The 21,906-nt window shown below is 40.0% G+C and overlaps 1 protein-coding gene across 3 annotated transcripts in view; it reads right to left on the bottom strand.

The window, feature by feature from the left end:
- Nucleotides 1-21,906, bottom strand: part of LOC110057446 (uncharacterized) — a 67,515-nt gene that overhangs the window by 37,311 nt on the left and 8,298 nt on the right. For all 3 annotated transcript variants that reach the window (XM_089298352.1, XM_089298350.1, XM_089298351.1), the window contains exons 5-9: nucleotides 15,260-15,340; nucleotides 13,077-13,177; nucleotides 12,233-12,446; nucleotides 1,201-1,551; nucleotides 419-505 (exon numbers count right to left, since the gene is read on the bottom strand). In XM_089298352.1, coding sequence (XP_089154478.1) covers nucleotides 419-505; nucleotides 1,201-1,551; nucleotides 12,233-12,446; nucleotides 13,077-13,177; nucleotides 15,260-15,340 — 834 coding nt within the window. The remainder of the gene's footprint in view (nucleotides 1-418; nucleotides 506-1,200; nucleotides 1,552-12,232; nucleotides 12,447-13,076; nucleotides 13,178-15,259; nucleotides 15,341-21,906) is intronic.

Raw genomic sequence — 21,906 nt, 5'->3', positions numbered from 1 at the left:
AACATTGGCAAATTTGCAGCCCTTCACAACTGTTCACGCAAACGGAGGCCATTAAAGGTTAGCTGCGGTTTTATATTAGATCCGTGTACTAGTTTTGGAGGTTTAAAATGAGTACCGATTTTTCACTCAGGTCTGAAATGGGGTATGGAAAATCACTAGTGTTGGTCTTAAATAGGGTATAGGTTTCAAGATTCGGGCCCGACACCCCGGCAAAAACTCTTGGAGACTTTGGGGACCTCCCCCTCCCCCCCCCCCCCCTTCCCCCCGGCCGCGGGGGAATGCACAGGATTAATCAAAAGAACAGCTCAGGAGCAGTCGACTTCACAGTCATTTCTCTTCGAGCTTAATGCGTTTTCTAGAAAATACTGCTTGTTTAAGTTCTGTGAAAACAGCAAATAAGACTTTTTTTGCTACTTACAAAATGAACATACACTTCCTCCTAAGAGCGCGTCAAAATCATGTCCGTACAAGTCAGGTGAGCTGCAGTTTGAGACATTTGCAGGGCCTGAATGTGAAACGAAACAATCATTACTTCCTGCTCTTTAATCTGCAGATTTACATATACCGAGCAACAAACACGTTGTCACCAGGAGGCATACATCGAAAATAGGTTAGATTAGAGGCTTTCTTGATCATTCTGGGTGAAGCAATGTCTTGTGTTAGTTTTGTATCATATTATAGAGTTGCTGGATAAACAGGAGGAAACTAATGACAAGTAGCAAGGTTAATTTTAGACTAGGTTAATTGTCGCGTGCGTGTTTTCTTTGGACTATTTTCTAAATAAAACTAAACACAATTTTGAAACGGCGTTACCGCATTTTGGAAATTAGCGCGACGAAAATACGCACGCTTATTGGTAGGAAAACGTATTTCTATTTAAATAATAGAGTGTCTCTGTCGAGGAACTATCAGCTGATAGTTGCCCGCGGAAATTTGATGTTCTTAAAAGAAATATGTTAGTTTTAAGAACATCAAATTTCCAAGAGGCAACTATCAGACCGATAGTTCCGAGACATAAACACTCTATTGCTTTTATTGTTCACCACTAAGTTTTCTTCCGCGCGCCAGTTCAAAAATCATGTCGAATTTAGTGGTGAACTATAAAACTTGATAGAACTGTACTTCTTTTAGCTTGAGTTCGCAAATTCGACTCGTGTTTTCTGACAGTAATTGTTAAAGAAAGTTTCATATTAGCCCTACCTGCATCTGAGCCATCGCCTGAAGTCTTCACGTAGCCTCCAACACTTGAGCTTACCGACAATTCAAACCCACTGATGTTTAACGGCGAATTGATTTCGATATTCCCATGTGTGCTGATTAAAGAAAGTGCTAGATGTCCACTGAATTTTACGCGCACTCTTGGCCCAATAAATATCGACGAAGTAAATTCGATTTTGCAGACTTCGAAATCCTCCGTCATTTCTTTGCCTTCGTCTGTGGTTACGTTGAATATTCGGTCCTCAACAGTGCCTAGGTATTCGTAGTCAGAAGCCCAAGTCATTTTACATGAGGAAGTGTTGATAACCAAGTCCATATCTCTGTCGAAGTACACTGCCAAAAAGAAAAGAAAAAAAAGAAAACAATAACAAAGAAAGACGCCTGTTGTAAACAATCATTTATTTTTATTATTATTTTTCTCAATAATATAGCACGGGTTACATTGCACACAGAACATACATTATTATTCTTCTGGAGCCTGATTCGAGCCCTATCCGAATGTTTTTCTTTCTGCTGGGTAAGACGCTTAACTATTTTTTATTCATTTATAACTTAATGGTCCAAAGTAATACAAAAACTACATAAAATACTATACAAGAAAAAAATTACAGAGAGGTTGCATAAGGATGGTCAGCAAAAGAGACTTTAATCTCCATACAAGTCAGACCACCTTAAAGGAGAAAAACGCCAAAAAACCTCGAGGCAAAAGCATCAACAACAACTAAATTAATCGTTTCTTTCACGATGCCTCTCTCCATCTTGTCAACGAATCTGACAGAAATGCTAGGGCCGAAGAGAGAGGGGGGGATGTTAACGGCGATGGAAAATACTAGTCAACTCGGCTGCCCCAAGCTCACTATTCGCTCTTAGTATAAATCTACTAGCGTTCTATCACGAATGCCGTTCTCTTATTGGCTACGCTACTCACTATCTACTCTGTGATAGATAGTGAGTAGCCAAGCAGTGTGCGGTTGTCAACAAAATGACAGCTGTTTCTTTTCTTTCTTCTTGTGAAGTGGATTTAAACAACGCTTTGAACGACAAGTAGATCTATACTAATTTAAAGCAATTAGATTACTTGATCTCGATTTCTATGCCTGATAGAAATCTCGAGCTCATTTAGTCTAATTGTTAAGTAGTTTGAGAGAAGTTGGCAGTTTGTGTAGAACTAGGTGACAAGTGACCCAATATATATTTTTTAATTATACTTCTCTACGTCAGTTCTTGTCTTAAATCGATACGTGATAGGTGACTCGGGTTAAGCGCTCGTCAACTGACGAAGCAGGGCCCTCGTCAACTGTCACGCGTAAATAGATATCTTGAACGCATAATCTTTACCTTAATCTTTACCCTGGTCAATTGAATTTTCGTCACAATCTTTAATCGCCTTTCCTAAAGATAAATTTCCCGCAAGACCCATAAGCTCGACTTTCGATTGCTTCGTAAACATTGAATAGAATGGGCTAATGCAAAAAACAGCGCACGCGCTGAGCCTTGAAACCATTCCCCGAACAATATACAGCAAAAGAGTAAATTACTGTGCATCTGCTGAGACTGAATGATATAATAAGCCTGCCATAAATTTTTCGGGGGATTGAAAGCTTATCTCGCTTTCAATACCCCTCTATAACTATTATCAGCAATTTATATCTTTGTTTCCATCGCTTCCAGAGATTGCTCGACATATGGAAAAGAGATTTTTGTCAGATAATGTTCTATTTGTGTAGAGAGGTCATCAAACTACTTAGTGACCATCATATCAATATAATCTGATAGCGTGTAAAAATTCAATTAGTATAGGTAATCGTATGAATGCGAGATTTACACCACGAGTGACATAAAATTGTCTCCGAAATTTTACCAACGCGCGCTTGTTAATTTGTACTGCAAATCAAAAATTAACGCTAAATTGGCCTGCTCTCAGCCAATCACAGTAAGGTAATTTTCTTAGTCATTTACAGAAGCTATTGGCTTTTTACTTAGCGGACTGGAGAACTCTCGAGTAACACTGACTTCTACCCTTTTTCATATCCACCTTGTTTTAGCTAAATTGACTTTCCGAAACGTTACGGAATCCTGCGTTTATTAATTTCTCTCACTGCTGAATACAAAGAAAATAAAAAAGAGAAAATCCGCACGCATTACCCCAAGAGAAACCTGCTAAAACTTGCGTACTACATACGGATTTTTGTAGACGGCCCTTAAATTTGGTAGCGAGGAAAAATAAACTAAAGAAACTCTAATGAAGTCAGTACACTGGAGTTACCAGATTCACTGAGCGTAATTACACAGTATTTATCTAACAACAGAAATCCCGAACTTTTCTACACGGGCATTAGAAAAACGATTTTCGGTTATAATCGAACTGAAACTTTGAAACATTATTATATGGACATTTTCGGTGGCGTAAAAGACGTAAATAAGTAGTCTTTAGTTCTGGTTCAGGAATAACGGTACCTGACCCAATTGCACCAAGATATTTTGACGATAGCCTTTGGCGGCTTCAGGGATCGGGTTCATTTTTGTCATAGCTGACTTCTTCTGAGAAAAGAAACATTGATCTTCTGCCAATATCTATCAAACAATGAGAATTCATTTCCATGTACGCATCAGTCATACCGGCCGGTGCTAGCACAATAAATATCTAGACTACTAAAACGTCCGTAACATAACCATTTCATCTGTTGTACAGAGTAACCGAAATCGTATTTCTTATTATAGTAATAAATAAAAAGCTTATACTAAAAGTTGCAACTAGAAGTATATTGTCTTGATTTACCGGTAGATGCTTGGTCGAGAGCTCAAATTCAGAGAAATTTCCGATGATTGGTAAGGAGAAGAAATAAAAAACCGGGGGGATACTCCGTTATATGGACTATATAGGTATGTGCGGCCCTAAAGGGTATGGTTTTCGAAACGTCTCAAACGTTTCAAACGTTTTATGACCATTTTTATGACCATTTTTATGACTAGTGGTCATAAATAGGGTATTGATTTTGGCCATTTTGGTCTCAAATAGGGTATGGTTTTTGCACTCCGCAATGTAGTCTTGAATTCGGTATGCTTTTTAGAAGAAGCTACTTTTTCAGCATTATCGATAAAACCATCAACGAGAGCCCTTCATTATGCCTTTAACATCGGTCTGAATTAGAAAACTAATTTTAAGACAGGTCTGAAACAGGATATTGATTTAAGGGTCAGGTCTTAAAAAGGGCATCAAATTTTTGGTCTAGTCATAAATAGGTAGGAAAATCACAGATTTTGGCCTTAGGGGGTAGGGGTTTTGGGAAGTGGGCTGCACATTCCCACCCGATTTTACTGAGATCGAGAGTACCCATCCCCGGGTCAAAAATCTCGCAAAATCAAGTCACGAGTGCATAAATTGCTGGACGGTTTCATTCAAAGGAGATCGAGCTTAATGAACAGACATTTTAGACTTACATCATGCTGAGAAATAGAGTTCCTTATTGAAACCGGCCGCCAAATTCACATCACATGAACTACGTTTTCGCCAAAATCACACATCACACAGGTTTACAAAGCAATCGCTCCTTGTTTTAAAAGTTCCAAATTGCTATTCTGAATGTTGGGGCTAATCAGTTTCTGCGCCACAGCGCAAATTCTCGAGGTTTAAAGAATGTGTTGAAATGATAACCTCACATGGAAAAATAATACTTACTTAACATAAGATCCCAGCTCCAGATGCATCCAACATAGCCCAACGTCAGGGCAACGAGAAAGAAACCATTACGCAGCATGTTTTATGGTGGAAATCCTCAAGATTCGACTCTTATCATGCGTTCATGCAGTCGTAATTCAGAAAAATACGTTTTGACAACACCTAGACACTGTGGTCTGGGAGGTCGATGACATTCACTTGTCGCTAACGGGGTGCAAATCGTGTATTTGTTTTATCTTTTGACGCACTTTTTGACTGTTCAACCACACGCGCTAACCTCGGGCGTCCTGCTATCAACATGTGCAGTCACGGGGTATTAAGATCGAATTCTTGAAGAGCTTCCAGCTAGGTTTGCATACATACGACCAAATCCTAAGACTACGGAACAAAACTCCTTGATTTATTGATCTAAATCTCTCAAAGTGTTTCCAATATCTGGCAGCAGTGTAAAATCTGAATAGCAAAACCACAATCAGTCTCAAACATCTCGCGGCACATTAGAAGATACGCCATGCTGTGCAAGGGCTTCTAGGCGAGATCGAAGTTCGCTGGCTTGTTTCGATCATTCTCGGCTCGACATGTCAACAGTACGTTTATAATTCTACCTCTCCTACTTCAAACATTCTTGGCTGTAAAATCACATAGAGGAGAAGAAGCATACTGAAAAGAATGCTGAGTTCCAAAGATCCTATCGTTTGCACATGACAGACAAAAAAGTGGAACGAGAAGATTCACTGACGGGCTGAATTCATCTGCGAACTTTTCCATTGATCATGCACGGGTCACGTGTTAAATGAAGTTGCCTTTCGATAAATTTTACCAGCATGAACAACGGAAACGATGTGATAAAGATTGAAAGACAATAATGGGAGGCCACGAATCCACAGACAGCGTACTGCAATGTATGAGCGGTACTTACGATATCATCTCGGTATTTTTTGTGTTAAGACCCCGCTAAACCAGGAAAAATTGTTGCGGAGACATTGTAGCGGAGGCAAATGTTTCTAGGCTTAATCGTGCGGGAAACATATGTTGCGGAAACAAATTTTGCTGCTCAGAGACACCTAAAAGTTTTTGCCTCAGTTGAAAACATTTTTGTATCCCGGACACAAATTTTGCTTTCGAAAGATATGTTTCGCAATTTCGCCACCAGTGCTCCTCATTAAAAACTGTTTCCCAGAAATGGTGCGCGTCGGAACAAAAGCTGACGGCGAAGTAGAAGAAGAAGAGCCACAAGCAGGTCATGGAAAAGGGAAAGGGAAAAAAAGGAAAGGAATTGGAAGGACGAGGAGATAGAGTTACTCATTACCTTGTATGAAAACAGAGCCTGTTCGTGGGATGTAGCTCATGAAGATTTCATGAACAGGGACAAAAGGGAAGTGGCTTATAGTCAAAATGATGTGCAGATGTCAGAGAAATATCGTATCACAAAAGTATTACAAAAGCAAATCGACGAAAATGTGCAAAAATTCTTTCCCAGACTTCTTCGGGAGTCAGTTTAATATAATGGACATACGTGACCCTTTGTTTTCCGAGACAATGTGTCCACGTTTAGGCGCCGGGGCAGCAAAACATTTTGTTTGCTTCCCGCTAATTTAGCCACCCCAGAAGCATAACAAGACGAAATGCTTCCTAGTTTAGCATGTAGGCATTTACCTCCAGTAATCACTAAAAATGGATTATCGGGGAGAAAAATATTTGGCTTTTACTGTGCACGTGAAGGATACGGGGTATTTCGTTCACCTTCACTTAATAATAGAATAAGTTCCTGGTAAAAGATAAGCTACGGGCGCATTGAATGCGCCCGTAGCTCATTTGCATAAGTAACTTGACGTCGTTGCTTGGCACCTAGACTTCACACAAGTCGACCTATTCTTAATCCTTGACTTATTTATCTTCCTCGAGTAGCGAGAGGGTAATCTTTGAGCGACGAAGTCGCGAGGGTGAGCGCGAGCGACGTAAGTCGCGAGTGGTCGACTTATTTCACTTGCGCGAATGTGAATCAGAGCGTAAATTTTTGGCGCGAAAAACATGATTGACATTTCTCACTTTTCATGTGCTCCGCGCGCGATCGTCCCGAAAGGAGAAAATGATTTTCATCAAAACGTTTACGAGTGTACGAGTACTGTTCCCTGACTCAAATAAATTTATTTGTGTACAGCGCAGTATGTAGTCAGCAACTGACAAACGGCAAAAGCTGTCCCACTGAGTAATAACTCCTGAAAAGACAAAACCGTGTTTAAACCGATCGAGAATTATTTTAGTCTAGATTAACCAGCTATCGAACAGAGAGCTGCCTGACAAATGCTATAAACTTATGTAGATCTAGCTTGTAGCGACAAGAATCTGAATTAACTAAAGAAGGCGAAATAAGTCGGGAGAACTTTAATTCTGTAAAGCTCTCTTGATTAAATAACATTGAGAATCGAAGTCGCAACGAACGGCAGAGAAAAAGCGCTGTTCCCAAAATGTCCTTTATCGATCGACGACTCAGGGGCACCCAACGAATGGTTTCGGTAAATTATCTGTTCGGAAGTCCTTTAATCGCCTCTGATTTTCTGAAGAGAATTGCCTCCTTGAACTTTCGTGATATGAGAAATTTAATGTCTGTTGTTTTCGGATCGTAAAAAAATGTTGTTTTGGGTACCGAAAAAAGGTCAGCTATCATTTTCGGAAAGGCGATAAGACCTAAGGTTTTCGGGGAATGGACAAAAAAGCCCTAATAAATTCGACAATACCCAAGTTCCCCTAGAATAACCGAACAGATAAAAATTTTTTAGCGCAAGCTAAAATTAACCTGCAGAGCTTTAAAAGTACTCCAGATAGCCTAAAACAGCGTTTAAAAGCATTTGAGAGAAAACGGTCGTTGGGTGCCCCTGACGACTGCTTTCAACACCGTTAAACGGCCGAGGCAAAGTTGCTGCGATGCCCTTTCTTTGTAGAGAAGAAACTTGGTCATTTATTAAAGCAACTAAAAGTGCAACAATTACACAAACTGCAAGAACGGCTCTGTTCTTCTTCGAAAGGTCCAAACTTAATTAATTCTCTCAAACGATCCGGATCACGCAAGAGCTCAGATCGCGTCCGTGCGTAAAACAAACACGTATTGGTCGGATAAATAGCCTTCCACTGCTTTTCTCTGTCCTTCTTTCAAAGTCTTGCAATTAAGTTGGATAGACCATATTCAATTGCTTCCATAAAATTCATATCCTTAAATATATCCCAGAACAAACGCTAAATGAAAAAGATTTTTGAACTCAGCATACATTTGCTCTGCGAGTTGTGTCGTTGATCGCGCGCGACGTCATGACGTATAGTCAGTACTTGTTTGTTTATTGTTTAATGTGTATTTACGTAAAATTGGCGCGCTGCAAGTGGGAAAAGTCCTTTCCAACGGCGAAACCAACAGGCCAGGGAAGAATTATTGGAAAGGACTTTTAGAAAGTCTACTTGGCACCTTGCAGATCAAGAGAAGGGCTGAGGTGTTATTTTAATTACATTGTAGGTGACATTGAGGATTACAACTCATTGCGGGGGAGGAAAAGTAAGTTTAGCTTCTCCTTCCCCACGTCGACAGACGATTACAATTCAAGAAGAAAATAATTTCTGGTTGCTAATAAAGCTGGCGGTAATTTTTCGCGGGAACGCAAACTATGTGACGCGAAGGTCTAACATCTTTCCGGAAAGCGGCGCTTAAAAAGAAGAGCGCTGCAAATAATCATTGCAACAGCAACCCAAGTCTAAAGAATTTATCTTACAATTTCCCAACTAGTTATCTTCATAGCGAGAAACCGGAACTAGTAGTTAATGTTTAGTGCTTTTACAGTGAAGCAAACTGTCTTCGCATCTCTCCATCAGGTCACAAAGCTCAGTGAATTTTCGGTAGCTCAGATAGTGCTTGATGTTGGATAAAACGTAAAAGATCAAACACTAGAATGTACAAAACACTAATTTTTTATAGGTCCACTGCACTCTTAGCGGTTTATAAACACAACAATGTCTTCGCATTCTTTAGATATATGAGTACAAACTCTACAGGAAGTAAAGGGCTGCCGAAAACAATGGCTAATTGCTTTCGTCCCTGACAATCGACAATAGAATACGCGGAATTTCTTTAATGGCCAGTCGCTCGTCGGGCGAATTTTTCAAAGCCCTTTTTACCACGACGATGTTCACAAACAACATTCCCTGTACCTTTTGGGCAAGAAATGCTGGAGACTATATTGCTTTTCGCAGATGGTTTTCCGGATTCCAGCCCAAACTGAGTAGCCGCCTTTGTAGAGTGTTTTAAATGCGCAGATTCAGGACCGGGATTTTTTGCTTGAAATAAATGCGACACTTTTCCCTCGTTTCTCCATAACAGCACTGTCCGTTTTCAGATCATTAATTGTGTATCATCAACGCATGCCACAACGAATCACGTGCCACTCTTGTTTTCCACTAACATTCTTTGTTTTTGCCCGCTTTGTTTTCGGAAAACAATTTTTTATGCTCTGGTTATCTGCACATTAAACACCGTTACATTCCCAGCAAATGAAAAGTATCTACCTTTCTGGGTACCTTCTGAGATCAATCGCCAGCGTTTCTCCCCTGCGCGAAAGTTAATAAGTCAAAGCGAATTATTCCAGCTACCGGCCAACGATTATACCCTGCGCGATCACTGTTCTACGACGAAATGACGAGTTCAAGTTATGTTGACATGAGGTCAAAATGGAGCCAAGAAGAACGTTAGCGGGCTGCAGAGCCTTCTGGGTATCCAAAATCCCATATCCAGGCAGCCATTGTGGGCAGAATGTACCAGAGAGTAACAATATGAGTTAACATGATGGCGTGACTATTAGATTGTAACCTCGGGTATCTTCTACCCACGATTGTTACAAAGTTAATATGGCGTGACTGTTAGATTGTAACCTCAGGTGTCTTCTACCCACGATTGTTACAAAATTAATATGGTGGCCTGGCCATTAGATTGTTACTCTCTGGTACATTCTGCCCACAATGGCTTCCTGAATATGGGATTTTCGACAATCAGAAGGCCCTATACTTCGCTGACGTTCTTCTTGGCTTCATTCTTGACCTAATGTCAGCACAACTTGAACTTGCGCCATTTCGTCCTCGGACAGTGATTGCGCAGGATAGAGTCGCTGGCCAAGTAGCTTTGGTCGAATAATTCGCTTCGACTTATTGAATATCCACGGTCCACGGCCCACGGGTTGAGGCAACCAAAAAGTCGCATTTTCGGCTCAATACATTTGTCTCTGGTCAGGTTCATGTCAACAGCACTTGAATTCGAAAAGACGATTCCTGTTAAACTCCTTCGGAAAGATGCGAAATAAAGCGTTATCTCTGTAATTTCGAAACGTTGAGCCAAATCTTCTTCGTTCAAAACCTACCAATTTTTAATTCAGTCAAGTCGACGTGTGTTGTACACTTGAAACGGAATGATGACTGCACTGCGCGGAACACTCGATCGAAATGCCGCGCGAAAAAGTGGCGCGCTTATCAATTGATAGTTAATATATCGGTGGCTAATATTACACCAGTAATTGTCCAAAATAATTAAACAACCTGTGGTTAATCGATCCCGACTAAACGAATATTCACTGAACATACTTGTTTGTGTTATTGTTTTATATTTCTGTTTTCAAGTAGCAAGAAAGAGTATTTAAGAAAATTGGCGGAAAAGCCAATGTTACTTGTTTAATTATCGGTTCCCAGTCGCGTTGATGTTATCGAATTATTTCACAAAGAAGGTGTTTTGATAATCTGGGCGGTTTTAATTTCGGGGTAAAAAGTGTAGCTGGCGGTTTAGCTGGGGTAGAGTCCGCGATCGAGCAAGTTGACGGATCATGCTCTTTTAGGTTCTCTACCCCAACCAACTAACTAAACCACCAGCTACGCAGGCTACACCGAATGCGACTCCTCGGTGGTGGCTCACGTTTCCATTCAGTTGATTTTAATTAATCAGATGTTACACCAGCCTTCACTTGACCGCTTCGGTTTCCGAACAGCCTTCTATAAAAAGATAGACACATTATACTGAATTTCTGTAATCTCGACCCAGGTTCTAGATTCAGTGTTTAAGAAAGCCTTACCCAGCCGCGATGTTTAGTGTTTAAAACTTCATTACAGACGTCGGTTCGCATTTTTGAAGGAAGCGCGGTGAATTTCTGAGGAGGGATGCATTCCTCTAGACTTTATACTGAAAGGCATGCTGAATTGTTGGGGATGGGTGCAGCGACAACAAAGGCAAGCCTAGGAAGGAGAGACGTGCGAGCTACGCGCGAGGAAGGACGCTCTCCTCGTGATCATGCGTGCGCTTTGAACTCGCACGCACGAAATATCATTCATGAGCGCGCACCGCGATCCAGTGGTGGAGTGATACGCTTTTCCTTCAGAGCGTCTTCTTCAACAGAGTTTACAATTCTATCGGTGGTTAATCACTAGCGATGCATTAGTACGTAATCCAGAGACACTTCAAATATTATAGAAATCAAGATAAAGGCAGCGCGGAATTTACCGTTACACCCTTAGCCATTTTGACAACCGTATAAATAAGACATGTCAATCAGCTTTTTACTCATTATATAATATCAGGCGTATTAGAAAGTAGCTTCCCTTGTGCAAAGACTTTAGTACAAGCTCTAGTTATTAGCAGGGTTGACTACTGTAATGCCATATTATATGGTTTACCAGCCATCCATATTCGTAAGTTACAACGCGTTCAAAACGCCGCCGCCAGGCTACTGGCAAACACCCCACGCTATTCGCAACTGAATCACACCTGTGATGATAGATCTTCATTGGCTGCCCGTTAAATTTAGGATTATTAATGACTTTTAAGGCTATACACCACCTAGCGCCAGTTTATCTCAGAGATCTGTTATCTCTTAAAGAACATCTAATATACGATTGACGATCTAATGATACCGATATGTTAGCTCGGCCTGCAATAAAATCTGCGAAAACAACCAGTGACAGAGCTTTCTCTGTGGCCGCACCAGCTCTGTAGAATACTTTGCCACCTAGCCCCAGGGCAGTGGACAATATTAATACTTTTAAGAGAGAACTGAAAGCACACCTTTTTAAGCAAGCGTATTTTTCTTAGATTTAATTTGTTTCAGATTTTTGTAACGCGCATCAGATCATATATTTTAATGAATTTTGCGCTATACAAGTAATAAGATGATGATGATTATTATTATCATTAGTATTAGTATATCATCATTATCATTGTCATTATCATTATCATTATCATTATCATTATCATTATCATTATCATTATCATTATTATCATCTTAGTAGAATTCACAATCCGATATCAATTATACTCACCAGCGACTTGCTCCAACCCTTCCTCGCCATCCTGTATTCCGAGTCCAGGCCGCGTACTGATTGTACTGTTGGCTATATAGTTTGTATTATCAGTGAGCGAAAACACTTGGATAACTCCACCCCCTCCTCCACCCCCACAGTAATGAGAATGATTCAAACTGTAACCGCTGTCCCCACCAGCTGCCGATAATCGTCCGTTACTTCCTATGATCACCTAAACAAACGAAGGTACATAGAAATTTGCAATTACTCTCCATTTACCCCATTTCTCCGTCTAACAAATTTCTGCTTTTCCAGTTTCCAGCTCATCCCACAACAGTTTTTATGTCAATTGTAATAAGCGTTTGATTTTGAGTTTGTAATTAATCATATAATGACAGCGCAATTTCCAGAGGCTTACTTGAATAAGCTCCACTGAATCTTCCTATTTCACCTCCACACCACCACGCCTCTAATAAAACGACCCCTTCCCTTCACCTATGTGAGACCCGGCCTAAAATTAATGGGCCTCAATGTGGCTAACTAAAGAGAAAACAGTACAATTTTCAATATTCTCAAACAAAAGATGACGCGAAAAACACCCGAGAGACATCTACGAGTTACATTTAACGCTCCATAGTTTTGTATCGGACAATGCTCTAAAGCAGCTTATGTTTTGTAAATGTCGTTTCTACATCCCAGTACTTCAGGCCAAACTGAAACTGATCTCAAGACAATGTTAACGGATCTAAATATAACTCACTTTAGATTCTGTTGGGTCACAAGGGTCTCACTCTAGTTTAGTTCCTGTTCTCTTGATTTGTATACAGTATATATCACCTCATTTTCTCTCAGTATATCTCACCTTATTTCCTTGTAGTCTTATCAGTCCACCTGAACTACCTCCTGCACAGTGATCGTCACTTGTGTTACTACTTGAGTAACCGTCTGCTTTAATTGGAGCATCTGGAATAGAAGTAAACCTTTTCAACAGGAAATTTCGCCCTAAACCCCTCCATATGCCAATGCTAGTTTTGAGTTCATTGCTCGAGTGTGAACCGGTTTCATCAAAAACGAACTAAAGTACTTTCAGGGCTGAGGTCAGTAAAGAACCGGTACATAGCACGTCACGTCACAGCATACATAACACGTCACGTCATTTAAATAGCATGTCATGATGGTATGTCACTACATTTTAGTATTTGTTGTATAATGAATCGTTGTATGTTGTTTGATTATTGTCAATATTTATCGCATTCTTTCCCTTTTAATTGAATTATAAAACCACTTCTTTTAACTCAATTAGTTTAGCTCTCTTGTATTGTCACTGTAAAGCACCATCAGGGGAGTGTCAATTAATCATTGTTGTTGTTGTACATCAATTGCCGGACATTTTACGCCGCTCAGGTAGCCAAGTATTTTTAATAGTTCGGCTGGTTATGCGCACACAGCTTTTCCTAAACAACGAGTGATCTTTGACGCCATTTATTTGCACAAATGAGGCAGCGTCCCCACTACACCGGAGGAATTTGAAAACGCAGCTTTATTTCTACGGTTAGGTCTACCGTCCACACTAATACGTCACCAACACAGAGCTTTTCGAAACGCTCTTCAAACCGGAGAAATTTGAAAACGCTGACTCTGTGTTTTAGTGTGGACGGAAAACATTTTGAAAACGGAGCTTTTCCAAAACGATGACGTCACGATAATCACGTGATTTCCCTGACCGAGTTTTCCTCAAACACAAATCCAAAATGACCGCTGATTGTTGCGTTTTTAAATTCCTCCGGCGTGGTGTGGACGGAAAACATTTGATGCGACGTCCTCACAGTGAAACTTCCGTTTTCAAATTCGTCGGGCGGAGTGTGGACGAAACCTGAGAGGAAAGGCAAACCAAGACTAGGTCCAGCACGTGGAGTGCTGGTTAAAGCAAAGCGGCTAACAGATTACCTTGCTTGTCGGAGGAACAGATGGTCGATTTAACAAATTGACGTCAGTTTTTCATGCGTCTGTCCTGTTATTGATCTGGAATTTCGTCCTAACATTGTCAAAGTAGCTGCGGATCCACTAGGCGACTACTTTGACAATGTTATGACGAGTCATTGTCAATAACAGGACAGACGCATGAAAAACTGACGTCAATTTGTTTTTTACGATAACAAATTGTCAAATTGTCCCGCTCTCGCTCGTTGACGCATCGCATAAATTATAAATTCATGTGTCTGTCCGCTTATTGACAATAAAAATTAGCCAATGAGCGAGCGAGAATTTCGGCAGTTATCGTAAAATTTGGGCTTAAAGTGGCTCCCTAGAGTATTTACGAACACCCTCCCTATAGAGCGCGAGTTAGAAAAGGAAACTTAGTTGACTTCTCTTAAAGTTTTCCCTGTAGAGATTTACCAGTATGGGTACTGTTAAAATAAGGCTAACTTTTTCGTTGTCAATTTTCGGATTAAGGCCGTTACCATGGCAACATCTCATCTAATGACAGGGAGATATATTCCTCATTTTGGCCTAAACTCCTTAATATTTATACTTTCCTTCGGTGAAATTGTTTCATACTTTGCCACATCATGGAAATGATATTGCCTGACATTTTGAATTGGTAAATAGTCAAGGTTGTTCAGACGGTTTTTCCAATATCCTGTAATTTGTCATTCTTCTAAATATATTAGATTAGTTCTGACAGATTTTAACAAAAATAGGGTATTTTATAGGAATTGTATGTGGTTACAACCGACCAAATTTAAAAAAAAAATTACCGAAGGAAGCGCGAGGAAATTCACTGTCAGTTTTGCTCTTTGTGCGTATGTTGACGTCATAAAAATCGAAAAACACTTACGTTTTCCTTTCAGCGCGCGCAGATTACTTGAGCTTTCGTCCCATGCGCGCGTGCAATCCTAAAACTAAATAGAGCCACCTTAAATTACACGTTTAATTTGGGTTTCTTTTAATTTAATTTAATTTAATTTAATTTCCTGCTGTAAGCTCACAAATTTAAAAAAAATACTGTTTTGGAATCGAAAATTAAAATTCTGAAACTCCTACCAACGGTCAGGATTCCGTTTTCAGCGACTAATTCAATAGCTCCACCACCAGAGCCAGATTTGCTGCTGAACAAAACTGTTCCTGTGAAAAAAAAAAATATATAATAAACAGTTATAATGTATGCTCTCGATTTCTATGCTTCGCGCTTTCGCTATTAGGGAGTTTAGAAAACCACGACGGCAATGGCAACGGGAACGTCGTTAAACAAAAGATTTAATTAGGAGAACAATGGCTGTGCACGTGCGTTATAATTCTTGGTACATTTCTTTACCGTCCTCGGCAAAACAACAACGTGAAATGACCAAATTCTGCGTTGTCTGGAGAACGTGAACCACGACGGCTATTTTTTTTAAATTTTATTTCAAGTCTATCGCTGTGTCTCAGATTCAGTTGTGTGAAAGTTTTGTCACTGATAAACAAAGTAAATGACTTTAGAGTATCGCGAGATTCGTAGGTAAAATATAAAGTCATTTTTTAATCGACGTTGTCCTCGGCGTCGCCGTCCTGGTTACTCCCTAATTTTGGGCACGGAACGAAATGTCGTTTGAAATTAAACTTGCAGCAGTTTGCACGCGCTCATCAGTTCACCGAAAAATTCTGAGATTCTTTTTAAGTCGCATGACGGGCACAACTTTCTTGAGTGTTCTTAGGAAGTGAAGTGTCCAGCGGCATTCGTTAATCCTCGTCGAAACGTTTGGAGAAATGTGAAAACGTTACCATTATGAAGACTTCCAGCCAATGCACACTACTTAAACAATAGAGTGTTTCTGTCGAGGAACCATCGGCTGATAGTTGCCCTGCGGAAATCTGATGTTCTTAAAACAAATATTTGCCCGAGAAGTGAAGCTTCGAGGTCAAATATGCTAGCCTTATGAACATCAAATTTTCAAGGGGTAACTATCAGACCGATAGTTCCGACTGACATAAACTCTCTACTGTCTTTGTTGTTCACCACTACATTTTCTTCCGCGAGCCAGTTCAAAAATCATACTGAATTATTTTCAACTTTTTTAGATGAATTGAAGTCGTGAAAGCCAAATTTAATGAACCGCTTGTTTACAGAAATATTTTCACGGACGAGTATTATCCATCCGGGTATTTTCTTGGGACCGGCACTATTTAAACACGGAGCGATCCTATATAACGAGGCTGAGGTGTTAAGCCTGTCAATCACAAATCCCAACGGACGACCAATGCTCCCATTTGATTGGCTTATTCACTCAGGTCTAATTTTAACGCGTTGCCACAAAATTCTGGAGAGCGAACATACGGGTGTAATTTCTGTTTAACAAATAAAAAAGCCTCGACTGTGCTCTGTTCTGTTGTAAAGCACGCAGGAAGCGGTAGAGCAGGAAAGAAGTGTAGGGGAAAACACGAGACGTTGTCGAGTGGTTTTCCCTACTTCTTGAGTGCTCTACCGCTTCCTAAGTGCTTTACAACAGAGCAGAGCACAGTCGAGGCTTCTTTATTTGTTTTGGGATAAAGAATCCGATAATTTCCCCACGCATTCGGCTGAATTTTCAAACCAAACTTTATTTTCCAAACGAGTAAAAGTGACGTCAGCCGTGCACTGTTCTCTGATAAAACACGCTAAAATAAGCCAATCACAATCTTTGTTAGAATTGTTCAAATAATTTGATTGGCTAACGAAGCGACAGCTGTCAATCACAAACTGGACTTCAGCTCTGCTTTCAGTTTCGAGTAGTTCGAGCAGCTTTCGAGAGATGAACGATGCCTTCAAAGTTCGCTTTTTAGTTAATTTTTAAAGACGGATCGATAGGCAGGTAAAAGTCTACAGTCCAGAGGAATCCGGCCGTATTGTGATCCATGAAAACATGCACTTTTCCAGTGGAAATTACCAAACGAGGAGCTCAAAGCTTGCGGATGAAAGCCGAGTTGAATTTGAAAGGAGCTATACAGTTATTTACGGCTTGTAGCCGCATGCAGCAAGATTGCCCGAACTAGCGTAGAAGTTAGAAAGACTAAACCGCTCAACTGGTTCTACTCCGAGCACAGAAGAGAATATCAGAGCAAGCTTTGCACTGACCACTCGTCGGTTCACTTCACTGAGATGACCGGAGAACGAGCGTTACTACACTGCATGTAAATGTTGTTTGAGCAGTTGAGCATTTTTACAAAAATAAACCTTCTCATCATAAACAGAGACAGTTCAATTGTTGTTTTCTGTCGTTGTTTTACTTCTTAAGTATAATTTCTGCTTTCGTAACAAATATAATGTCTTTTATCGAAGCACTGTTTAGGTTGAGAATTTGTCTATTTCGCTACTCCGTGTTTTGTCGGCGGGAATCTAGCAAAACTTGTTATTTTAGTACAGTTTTAACACTACTGTTGCTAACAATGGTCTCTGTGAGCCATATTTACTGCAGACAAACAGCTCGTTTCCATTGCGTTTGTCTGAGTCACAGGGGATGTTTAATTTGGGTTAAATTTGTCAAAATTCCGAAGCAAAAATTTGAAAGCCAACTTACCGTCATCAACCCGTGCTCTGTTCTCTGATAAAGCACGCTGTTTCAGCCAATCAGAGCGCGCGTTATATGGAAACTTTATTATAATTTATTTTACAAGTAAACAATGCCTTTTGAACTAAATGAACGATAGCTTCAGGAGAAGAGTTTGCAAAGAAAATCGACTTTTTAATTTCAACTTCATAATTTTGTTCCTCCACTTGCGAAAGCCTATCGTATGAATTCGAGCTGTTCACTCAAATTTATAAAATGCCGTGTCTAGTTCTTTTGATGCCAGACTGTCTTTGCTCCTTCGAGGATTAATGCGGTTACGAAATAAGTTTGGAAACTAAAACTCGTAAAAAAAAAAAAAGATATAAGCAGACTGCGAAAGTAATATATTATATCTACGATCATATGGTTAGTCTTCGACCAGAGTTATCTGGAAGAGATTCGCTGAGGTGAACATTGGCTGCTGTTGTATTCTTCCTGCTAATATTCAGTCGACCTTTTACGAACGCGCGCAATCAGGCAAAATCTCACTTTGCCATTTTTCAAGTTCTCTTGTTTCTTCGTGGTACTTTTTGTTTCAAATTTCTTTGCTCTAAATATAGAACACCTGAGGAATACCTCAGCGTTGTTCAGTTTGCATTTTGTTTGCACCATCATTACCCTCATAAATCTAAATAATTTTAAATACCCCACCAAAATCCGTCTGTGTTCACAGGCTAATCAAAATCACCTCTTAGGAGATTTGGTTTCGTTCTCGGCATGCTGAGATAAATGGAAACAGATGGCTCGTTGATCGCAGACATCAGGTTTGTTATTTTAGTTATTAGCGACGAAATTTGAATGTTCCTTGAAATTATTAAAGTGACGAAGATCATTCATCGTTTTTGTTCTTCCAAAGGCATCTTCTAAAGTGTTAAGAATGGCTGACTGTTAGGATCGAGAAACGCCGGTCAACGTCCCGTTTGACAAATCGCTCATATTTTGCCCAAAGATACCCTTAGGTGACCTAATTCTAAAAATCATATTTAAAGGTTCCAGCGAATTTTATTTTTCAGAAATTCGCGAAAATTTGAAAGCGCGGTCAAAGTGCGGTTTTTCGTGTAATGAAATGACCGAAATAAGGTGCGAGGACGAAGCGCTGCTTAAGTCTTAAAATAAACTCATTTGACTTCAAACTTCACACAAATGTGGAACAACCACTCTAATTTATTCCTCGCTTTATACTAATCTCAGATATGTTGATATAGTGGTTTTCCGAACCATTTTAAAAACAGCTATGAAGCGTGTGAAAAATAACGGCAAAATATAGGTCTATTTAACAGCATAAAAATGCATCTGGTACCTCACTTTCCGATTATTTTACTTTACAGCCTTAAAGTATCATTATTAAAGATATACCATGCCAAGTTTCATGCTCGAACTCGTAGTATTTCCCTTTGTGAAAAACGAAAATCTATGTCAATGTGTTGGGCGCAAATAACACAATAATTATGCACGAACCAGAGACAAATCAATTTCAATGGCGAAAGTAAAAGGCTATTATTAATTAGAATCCCGTCAATTCACTGCTATCAGTAGAAACATAATGTCCACTGCATAAAAACTGTTTTCAGACGTTTTCGAACCATGCGCGTCAACTTTGTTTAATTTCGTGTCCGCCGTCATGTCTAGTTTGTCATCGCGTGTATTTCCTTAATGTTAACAACACGTGAATGGTTGTCATAACAAACGCAAGAGATTTCCTGGAACCTTAATGTTTTCGATTCACCAAAACGCTTTAAGTTCGTTAAGACACAATAATGGGTCAACTTGGAATGCTTTTTAGCATCAAGGACGTTAAAGGACTGTAAATTAATCGGGTTGAAATATCTTGAAGCAAATCAAAATCGCGCCCTTATTCTAATTTGGTAAACAGCCGATCTCCGTTCAAGTTCAAAAAGTCGAGAGGTTAATCCGGCAATGTATTACCGGTGCAACAACAGAATCAAACCGAGGTCATCAAAAGTGTAAGTTTAAAAGTGTAGTGGCAAGTTCCAAATAAATTTCGCCTACATAAATTGGAAACAAGATGTGAAAGGGTCGAACCCGAAACAAATAAACAAAATAATAATACGACTAATTTAACCCGAAAATGTTACAGAAAACATACTTAAAAGCCGTCGATTCCCCCTCGATACCACTCCGCATTGCCTTAAAGAGCCCAAGCTTTCTGCTGTAAGAATCAGGGGCCTCATGAATCTGTATTTATTATATCGGCAACCATGCTGCGTGGCTGATATTCGAGACTCAGTAAGAGTTGTCACACAACCGTACGAGCAGCCCAGTCACGCTTTCACTGCTCTTGCGCAAATGTTCAGCATTTCGCAATTTACATAAACCGACTACAAGTTTAAAGTAGTGACAGTAGATTGAAATGCGCTTGTTAAAGCTGTCCTATCGAGGAACAATTATTTCTTGTTTTTGAATGGCTCTTAGTTGTAGCTACAGTCGGGGAGGGGGGAGAGGGTATTCCTGGAAATTTCGGATATCTGTATGCCGTGGAAGATTAAGTGGTCTCCAGCTCTTAACGCCAACACTGAAACACTAGATCATTCTCGAATTATCACAGGGGTCACTAAGCTAGATATAGACTCTAGCTACTGACTTGACTCTTGGCTCCCGGCCACGCCCATCTAGCAGTATGTCACCCCAGTATGTGTCGAAAGAAAACTTGAGATTCTCTCAAATACGATTAACATTACAACCAGACCGACTGCATGTTGGACAACGCTAAATTACAATGTGCAACAGGCTTTTCCGGTTTAACTGTTTTTCTACCTGTCCACGGTCAATGTAATATGCGCGCCAACGGTTAATTGACTGAGCGGAGCTACACTCAAAATTATTTAGCTTAGTGACCCCTGTGATACTTCGAGAATCATCTAGTGTTTCAGTGTTGGCGTTAAGAGCTGGAGACCACTTAATCTTCCACGGCATACAGATATCCGAAATTTCCGGGAAAACCACTATATCAACATATCTGAGATTAGTTTAAAGCGAGGAATAAATTAGAGTGGTTTTTCCACATTTGTGTGAAGTTTGAAGTCAATCGAGTTTATTTTAAGACTTAAGCAGCGCTTCGTCCTCGCACCTTATTTCGGTCATTTTATTACACGAAAAACCGCACTTTGACCGCGCTTTCAAATTTTCGCGAATTTCTGAAAAATAAAATTCGCTAGAACCTCTAAATATGATTTTTAGAATTAGGTCACCTAAGGGTATCTTTGGGCAAAATATGAGCGATTTGTCAAATGGGACGTTGACCGGCGTTTCTCGATCCTAACAGTCAGCCATTCTTAATAGAGGGAGGTGAATAGGGGTATCCAAATCCGCTGATCCGTGCCTTTTTGCGCCAAATCCGTCGATCCGCCAAAATTTTTGTTCAAATCCGAAACCACAACAACATCCGGAAACAGAAGTATAAAACTTCAAAGGCAAACTGGTAAATGTGAATGCCCTTGTTAATTTCGCACAAATAGTTAAGAAGGCCGCATGCTTGATGACTATAACACAGTGCAATTCCAATAACAGTCTCACACCTGAATTTAATGAGCTTCGTTCGAAAAAAGAAATAATGTAGATGAACTCATTAGCATACTGACCAAGGCTGAAGAAAGATCTGTGATCCAAATTTCGTTTGGGAACATCAAGACAGGCACAATCCGGAATCCGCGCCAAAATTTACAGCTGATCCACGATCCACTGTGTTTTCAAAATCCGCGAATCCGCTCGATTTACCGCAAAAATCCACAATCCGTGCGCTTTTTAAGGCCAAATTCGTCGATCCGAAAACCTATTCACTCCCCTCTTAATATAAGTTTTATTTTCACTGTATTTTTACTATTTACCTTATATTATTCTACGTACATGACTCCGTTGTTTTAGCGAAAAAACGCTCTTTCTCCACGACTTCTCTGTTATGCGACCGTTATTTCGGTTACCACCATTGCACAAAAAAGCCAACAAAGTGCTTCAAAAGTGGCGTGTCCTTGCCTTTTATGGGATCGCTCCGTGTCTAACAATTAGATTATGAGCTCGAGATTCCTATGAGGTGATAATTGATGAGGCCAAAGGCCGAATCAACTATCACTCATAGAAATCGAGAGGGAATAATCTAATTGTTTTAGTAGA

The sequence above is a fragment of the Orbicella faveolata genome, unplaced genomic scaffold (genome assembly GCF_042242905.1).
Source record: "Orbicella faveolata isolate gen_17 unplaced genomic scaffold, um_ofav_v1 contig_3, whole genome shotgun sequence".
Taxonomy (NCBI): Eukaryota; Metazoa; Cnidaria; class Anthozoa; order Scleractinia; family Merulinidae; genus Orbicella; species Orbicella faveolata.
The sequence above is the reverse complement of the archived record's forward strand: the minus strand, read 5'-3'. Positions and strand labels throughout refer to the sequence as shown.